Source organism: Branchiostoma belcheri, unplaced genomic scaffold (assembly GCF_001625305.1).
Source record: "Branchiostoma belcheri isolate BF01 breed outbred unplaced genomic scaffold, Haploidv18h27 scaffold4, whole genome shotgun sequence".
NCBI lineage: Eukaryota > Metazoa > Chordata > Leptocardii > Amphioxiformes > Branchiostomatidae > Branchiostoma > Branchiostoma belcheri.
This window is the reverse complement of record NW_017804020.1, coordinates 4301356-4309808: the sequence shown is the minus strand read 5'-3', so window position 1 is coordinate 4309808 and position 8453 is coordinate 4301356. Positions and strand designations below refer to the sequence as shown.

The window sequence follows — 8453 nt, the reverse complement described above, 5'->3', positions numbered from 1 at the left end:
CAGCAAATACGGGGGGATTCAGGTTTCGGATTCGTGAGGGATACGGGAAAATCCTGATTTCGTATCTGCACATTCGCAGCAAATACGGACGGATTCAGGTTTCGGATTCGTGAGGGATACGGGAAAATCCTGATTTCGTATCTGCACATTCGCAGCAAATACGGACGGATTCATGTATCGGATTTGTTGGAATCTGGAAAATTCGAATATCGTCCACACGTATGCGTCGTAAATACAGGGAATCAGCGGCCGGATTTGGTTAGGATCCAACAAAATTCCGACGTTTTAGCGTGGTTCACCTAAAGGATGCAAAAAGTTTCCTACAAAAGCCGCCATCGCATCTGCGAAAAATACGATTTTCGGATTTGTCCGCATCCAAAACAGTCCGGATTCAGGGATGCGAAATTTCGCATCCGTAACAAATGCGAACCGTATCTGCCGGTATTTGCCTGTATCCTTGTAGGATGCGGCGAAATAACGGCCTGGATATGGGTGTATCCGTACCTATTTCGTCCAGTGGTAGCAACGCAATGTGTTTTCCTTTGGTAAACATAATGACAGACATGAAGACAGGCTAGGTCCTGCTCACCTGATGTGCCTTGTAGACATACAGAACCATCCCGTCAGCAGACAGGGCAAACCAGTGTCTGTTCCACCGTCTTCTGTCACTGTCCAACATGTGGAGGTAACCTGACATCTCACCACCTGCCTCTGCTGCATGGAGCTGGGGGGACATTCAACAGTTATTCATTCATTCTCTCTTTCCTTCAGTCATTCCTGACATTCATTCATTCACTCGTTTATTCATTCATTCATTCATTCATTCATTCATTCATTCATTCATTCATTCATTCATTCATTCAACCATTCATTCATTCAATACATTCATTCATTCACTATGATGAATGGATCTGTGAGGAAACATTCAAAACTCACTCATTCAGTGACACTCACTCTTCCATCAGCAATACCACAGGCACAACATTGCACTAGGTAGAAAAGGACAGCTTGATGTGCCTGAAAAATCTAGGCTTGGGATGAACTTGGGTGTTAAGGTAAGGTAAGGAGATTCCCCTCACCTCTAGAACCCCTTTTGATTTCTCCTCCTCCTCCAGGCTGGGTTGTCGAACCCTCTTCAGGATGAAAAGACAGTGTTTACAGACCCTCTCCATCTTCCCACTGTACTCCAGCTTTGCTCGGTAGTTAGAACACTTATGGCACACAACCTACAATTGTACAGGAAAACACAAACCAATTAAACCTCATTGCACAGCAGTTGTAAGTAGTACTAACATTAGCTATCATGATTCTACCAGGTATCCTAAGACAGTATTGTTGAGGCCTGCTTAAGACTGTCTTGAACACTTGGATACTAGTATCTGATGAGTGTACAATGTATACATGTCTCCGGGATTACGACAATACAGTATGTTAGCCTCTTTCTTAACCTTTACTTTGAAATGTGTAAGAACCAGTATCATAAGTTGGTGTGTTGTGTCTAAGTGACAGAAAAAAGCTCTCACCCATCCGCAGGCCCTACAGTGGTGTCTTCTCCTACTGATGGCGTTGAAGGCCTGGGAACATCTCATGCACATCGTCACCTCATTATCCTTGACCCACAGTATCGCTCTCTTCCCCAACTCACTCGCACAAACCTCCTGGAGTGGGCAGGAAGACATTATTTTGATCAACAGTTTTCTTGAAAGTTGTCTGTTCCACAAAGAAATAGTTTAAAAATATGTTATTGTACCTCTGGACATGGAAGCTACACAAGATTAGACACAGGAGGAACTAACACTAAGGCTATAATGACTGTACCTCTGGTAAGTTTTGGTCATCCTCTCTCTTGATCTGCCCTTTGATCAGCTGGAAACGATCTATGGCATCCTGAATGGCCTGGAAGAACAAAATAATAATATTATATATACAATACTGTTTGACAGCTAACTTGAAATGCAGATTAGGATTTAATGATGTTTCTATGTGTATGTTGCAAAGTAATGCTACTTGACTGTATTATGATGCACATGCGACATTGTATAATACAATAATAACAGTTACATTTATAGAATCTCTGGTATTTTACATTCCACACCTCTTAGAGGGTAGATGAATATGTACAAAGCCTTCTACTGTTACCTACCTTGTGCCATGCATCTCTTTCTTCTTGTGTACTATGATGAAGAAAATAGATGTACATACATTTAGTCAATCATAATAATTACAGTCAGAAAATACTTAGAGTTAAAATCATCAGAAACAATATTTTGTTTAGTGACAATCAGACATTATCATCTCAAATAAGCTTTTAATAAGCCCCCACAAAAATTCACTTTGAAACTTTATTGACATATCTTCTTGCAGACAGTAAGTCTGAATAGGTAGGCATTTTCAATGATAATATAAAAGCGCTAGGGAGTTAAAAGTTGCTATCAGTATACTATATTAGGTCAGTTCAGTATTGACCCCACAGATTGTTCCCTCACCTTGCATACAGCTCCAGAGCCCATTGTCTGGCCTGTACCACAAATGTATCCTCCTTTGGGTTGTTGCCTTTGCTCACCTGTGGAAGGGCATCACCAGAAATTTTAAGAGGATTAATCTAGTTGCACAACCATTACAAGTAACAATAGATTGGTATGAACTATCAAGTGTCTGGCTGTAGGATACAACGTATACTGTACCGGCGCACAACCAAATGAAAGACAAATCAGAATCCCATAAACTGACCAAATCTACAATGTATGTGGCGCTTTGGCGTTTTCCAGATCAGAACCTGACAGTTTACAAGACATGTCATGTAGAGAATATTTGTCAATGAGCCATTCCAAGTTTCCTACCGTCATGCCATCTACATCCATTTTCCTCTTGATCTTGAACCTGTTCCCCACCAGACTGGGATTACAGCACAGCAGCATGTCGTTAAACTGGAGAAAAGATCGATGAAACATTCAACATTAGCACAGCATCATCACAGTTAAACATATTCTTCCCAACAGGAACTTAAAGATAGTTGTCCTGTTTGCAACTTATCACCCACTGCTCACCAGATCGTGTGTCATCTTCATAATGTGATGTCACAGAAGTGAAGGCATCTCCCCAGAAATTGCTCCCAAATCGGTTAATGAAAAATCAGCAAATTTACATGAAAATACTAAGGGAAAACCTTAGATTTTGGGAGAGGTTTTTGGAAGAGGGGGAGCACCCTTGCTTCATTGCTTGGGGAGAGCTCTGATCGTTCATTACTTTACAAAGAAGAGCAGTTGAAAATCTGGACCCAGGTGTGATTTCTGTTTCGGAAATTACAGTTCAACCTTGCTTGACAGCGTGCAAAATACCTGGTTGCCCAGTTGCCCCGGGCAACCAGGTTTTACTTGGGGCAACCTATTTTTGAACCTAGGTAGCCCAGTGTGCTACATGAATGTTAAGAATGTCCCCCCCCCCAAATCATGCCCACTTGGCTTGTACCACTGTATCCGGCAGATGCTTTTTAATTTTAGGTATTAATGGCTATCACTAGTATCAGTTAACTAAAGGCTGTTAGAAATATTGTCAAAGGCTTATTTATGTGACATTACTTACTTTGAGCAAAGTAGTAACTTATAGGTGGGGCACCTTAAAATTCTGATGGGCAACCTAATTTTGGACATACATGTAGGTTGCCCACTGGGCAAACTGGTTCAAAAAAGTATTTTGTACACTGCTTGAGAATGCTACTAGATTGTACCCTCACCAGGAAGAGGTATCTGTCCTGATGTTCCCCGTTCTTGGCTGAGATCTTGGTGATCCTGCCCTCCAGCAGGAACTCCCGTGTGGGGCTGACCACGTCCACCTCCCCGTTCAGCTGCTCGTGGATCTCCAGCAGCTTGTGGAACTTCTCAATCTTCTTCATCGCCTCGTTGGAATGTTGCGCTGCCTTGGAGATCAACTCAAGGGCCTCTGAAGATGAGATACAGGAGTTGCAAAGTTAAAGCTAAGTTCTAACACAAAAGGAAACATATCATTATAAATTTTTGGTCGAGCTCGTCAACATTCATGAGATGTTTGATGCAATCACTGACTTTTCCAAAGTCGGAAGAGAGATGACGTCAGGAGTGCAGCAAAAGTGGCAGGAAGACGGAATCTACCACCGCCACGGTTCAGAGAGGGTTGATGGGCCCTGATGTAAATGCCTCCCTCAACTGTGAGTTCCCTTTTGTGTTGGATCCAAGCTTAAACTTTGCAACTATGGATTCTACCAACACAGATGAACTTTCATTCAAAGATACAGGTCCTGGAGTGTTATTCTCCCAAGACAACACACTTAAGATTTTGAGCCATGAGTTTTTAGTCTTCATCTTAGAGACAACGTGGAAGACTTGATTTTTAAAAACTTACTTTCTGTGTCTGGCCTGTCTTCAGAGTCTTCTGGTAGTTTCTTTAGGTAGTCCCTGAGCAGGAGTTCGTAGCGAGGCACCCTCTGTACCGGCTCCAACATGTGGTGCTGTAGGGTCAGGTTTCCACATTCTTCTGTCATCTGGATGAGGATGAAGAAACGTAAGACAGTTTATTCTGAATTCTACTGCAGCAGTAGGACATTTGAAAATTCAATGTGTTTACTTACTGTGTGTGAACTCAGGTTAATGAATGAATGAATGAATACCTCTATTGTACAAAAATACCCTACTGGCCATGGGTTAAGTACAAAGGAGTCGCTTCTGCATACAAACAAATATACATGATCAAGCTAGTACTAGCACTACAGCACTGTATATGTTTTATTATAATTTTTTTTATTATTACTAATTCTCTTTGTTTCTCTGTGATAGTGAAAATTTAATTAGCATACTTGTTTAGGGATTAGAGGTTTGTCTAAGTTCTTTAGAAAAGTGAACTTGTCTGTATTACTAAAGTGGGGAAACATCGATGTTATCAATTATCTATAAAGTTCAATTCTCTCACAATTGTACAGACTACATTCTACTGCAAAATGATGCTCATCTTCTATCTTATCTAAATTACAGTATCGGCAAGTCTGTTGTTCTAGGGGATTGCGGTTAATGAGGATCATGTTGTCTTCTGTAGAAAAGCAGAGTACCCACCTGTATGTCCTCTACTACAGCGGCAAACTTAGGCTTGCCCATCCAGGAGTTGACCAGGTTCATGGACACGTCAAAGTTCTTGATGTACTCCCCGTACAGCTTCAGGAAGGGGGCGAAGTTCTTCATCAGATCTCCAATCTTCTTATTCTTGTCTTCAGCCCTGTGGGAGGGAGGAGGAAAATTGAATTCAACTCATTTACACGTATATGAATATGGAGTCAGCTTATTGAAATTCTTGCGGCCAATAGTTGAATTTCAAAGAGTCCGTTTTCACTCACTTAAAGATAGAAAACTTGACATGTCCTATATGTATCCCATACTGGTTCTAGTTCTTCTTCTATAGTTGACATGTAAAGACCCATTCTGTCCAAGAAAGTCACAAAAGTGTAGGGAAATGGCAGCCTACATTGCACTTAGAATCCTAGCTTATACATTTTGTATTCCTTGAGTTCATGTAGTTGAAAGTACCAAACCTCTACTGACTATTCTGACCAAGAAAACAGCAGCAGAAGTTTCAGAAAATAACTCCCTGCCTTAGATCTAGTCCCTAACAGGTTCTACACATTGCTAGCCTGTAATCCAGACCCCCCCTCTACTGACCATTCCTTCATCCTATCCTCCAGCTGAGGCAGCAGGAAGTCGTGGTGGAACTGGTAAATCGGCTTCACGTGGGAGAAAATCCCGCGGACAACGTCTGCCGGGATGTTTGCTTCCTCAAGCTTCTTACAGAACACCTGGAATGAGAAAACAGTATGTTTAAGTCTTCCGCACTTTAAATGAAGGAGTTAAACTAGTACGCACAACGAATGTTCAAGCTATGAGAAGCTTTCAGCTGGCATCCGCATTAGCTCATAACTTCTTATTGTATAACTCTTAGTTTTATAATTGTTTTCTGATTGTTACAGATATAATTTAGATCATTCATCAAATTTTGTGGGACAATTTATAAATCTGCTGTATTCCATGATAGGACTTTCAAATATGGCATACTATAATAATACATAATATACACATTGTATACAATTAAGAAAAAGTTTGCAATCGTATCTGTAACAATCTGATTAACGATCTGACTTTTTACATCATGGTATGACCTTCACTCTGTCAAAATGTCAATAACGGTAAGAGAATGTCCTACCTGGTCCAGCAGGTGGAGCTTTGAGACATATGACCTCTCAGAGGTCAACATTTCATACGCGACCTTGTGGATGGGCGACCTTGGAGGTTCCTCTTCTGGTTCGCGTGCAACAAGCCTCTGAAAAGATTACAGGGAAGCACTGGAATTACTTTTAAGTCCTGCGCTCTTAGTAAATCCCCAATGCCACATCAAATTATCCCTTGGTTCTCATTCTAAAAGTACATGTAATTCAAATGACTTTGTAATGATAGGGACTGAGTGGAAAACTGACTATATTTTCTGCTTGAAACTGTGTTCCAATTTAAAAGTAAAGACTATTCTGTCAGACCCTGTTTCCAATTTTTTAAATCAGAGAACCAAGGAATTGTATTGTAGTAGCCTGAGATATGTTGTTCCAGGTCAGAAAAAGCATAAGAACAAAGCTCTGTACAATGCATGAAATGACAGATTAGTCCTGAAGCGTTTACAAAGCAGATTCACAGTGTGTGTATGTGTAGAGGTAATTAAAAAGCCAAAGTGCAGCAGTCATGGACAGAAGACTGAGGACAAGAGAATTGCATAGTTTTCTGAAGGTACAGACAGGGTCATGGTTTGATTTCAAAATTTTATCTTGAATTTGAATCACAGACATACAATATTGTATTACTCTGTTATCAATTATACATCATTGAGAAAATTTGATTCACGAATGATACAAAATTTGGAAAGGGGTTCTAGAAGTTAGACAATCAATTTGAGCAAATATCTTTCTACTAGCTACTCAATTCCATGTCTGATTTTCAAGTGTCTTTGATCATTCAGGATTTGTTTGATTTGACTCCACAGTTCACACAGTCACATGCCTTTTGAGACGGCTTTTTGGATTGTCGTTTCTACGACAGGAACGCCTGCGCCATGACTGGCGCTGAAAACTCCTGTTCCGCAAAACACGAACACTGGCACTGTCCTTGTGCATCCTACTCTTCTGTAAAGGTATTAGTGCATGGCAGTGAAAATGGTGCCACCTAGCAATTCTGGCAGAAACTGCACATCACTATCATACATGAAATGTAGACTAAGTTTACAGTACCAGGGTGGCATATTGCATGGATGTGAGGTAACGTTAATGGATATAGAACAGGAAAAATGTTTGTCTGTTGAGCTTTGGCATTGGTTGTGGTAAGTTTTATTAGAAAAAGAGAAATTTTAAATGTGGAAAAGAACAGCAGAAGTGTCATAGTGTAGAAATTTTTATTGCAGCGTGTAATTTGAAATGGTCGATAAAATACATTTTGTACCCTTGTCTACCCTTCATTTGTCAGAACCTTACACCATTCACCAAGTCTGAACATTTTGTCACCCAAACATGCCTGCGTAACACGTCTTCTAATCGTAGTGCGCCGTTTTTTCCATGTTTTCTGGCGACGCTGGATTGGGGGATTTATTTTATCTTCCTTCACGGGTTCTGCCTGTTCCTGTTCTTCCTGTTCCTTTGGAATCTCCTGTTCTTTTTCATTCCTCCTCCGCCCTGGTCCTTTCTCATTCTCCTCCCCCTGGTCTTTCTTATTCTCAGCCTGTTCTTTTTCTATCTCATCCTGTTCTGACTGTGTCTCATCCTGTTCTGACTGTGAAATAAGTCAATTTACCCACTGGTTAGAAATAAACAAAATAAAACAAAACAAAACAGGATAAAATAAATAAAATGAGTGCAAAACATATGAAGACAAAAAATTATAATGAACATTAAGGATAACAATACAAAAGTGCCAATAGGTCTTAAATCTAGACGCTGGGCACTTTACACAATCTGTTGCATTGATATCTATGTTTTACAATATCAGTTGGAAGGGCATACAACCATCTACACGTACACTGTGTCTGTGGGTTTTTTACTACAATCTCTCATGACTTGAAAAATTACAGATACAAAATATTTGACTGCCACGTTACGAATTGATTCAGGTTATTGAAATACTGTAATTCCTGATTTTTCCAGTTACATGTACTGTACTGTTATGTTCACTGTTTTCACTGTCACTTCTGTACCGTGAACTTACCATTATAGTAAACAAATAATTCCTGGACTTCTTTTTCCTTCACCTGTTGCCACCGTGAATATATAGTTCCGTGAATATATTATCCATTTTTCTTCATACCGTGAACTTTTGCTACCGTGAACATTAAGTGAATATAGTATTCAATTTCCAAACCAAAAAGTGCCCAGTGTTTTGTGAATATTGAAGAATGAAGAATAT

At 40.2% G+C, this 8453-nt stretch overlaps 1 protein-coding gene across 4 annotated transcripts in view; it reads right to left on the bottom strand.

Moving 5' to 3' along the window:
• The window catches only part of LOC109477152 (FYVE, RhoGEF and PH domain-containing protein 4-like), a 47340-nt gene that overhangs the window by 13225 nt on the left and 25662 nt on the right, over positions 1 to 8453 (bottom strand). For all 4 annotated transcript variants that reach the window (XM_019778209.1, XM_019778210.1, XM_019778212.1 and 1 more), the window contains 12 exons: positions 6220 to 6336; positions 5682 to 5815; positions 5082 to 5241; positions 4378 to 4516; positions 3734 to 3939; positions 2841 to 2927; positions 2487 to 2563; positions 2144 to 2174; positions 1819 to 1896; positions 1524 to 1658; positions 1080 to 1226; positions 590 to 724 (listed from right to left, as the gene is read on the bottom strand). In XM_019778209.1, the coding sequence (XP_019633768.1) occupies positions 590 to 724; positions 1080 to 1226; positions 1524 to 1658; positions 1819 to 1896; positions 2144 to 2174; positions 2487 to 2563; positions 2841 to 2927; positions 3734 to 3939; positions 4378 to 4516; positions 5082 to 5241; positions 5682 to 5815; positions 6220 to 6336 (1446 nt within the window). The remainder of the gene's footprint in view (positions 1 to 589; positions 725 to 1079; positions 1227 to 1523; positions 1659 to 1818; positions 1897 to 2143; positions 2175 to 2486; positions 2564 to 2840; positions 2928 to 3733; positions 3940 to 4377; positions 4517 to 5081; positions 5242 to 5681; positions 5816 to 6219; positions 6337 to 8453) is intronic.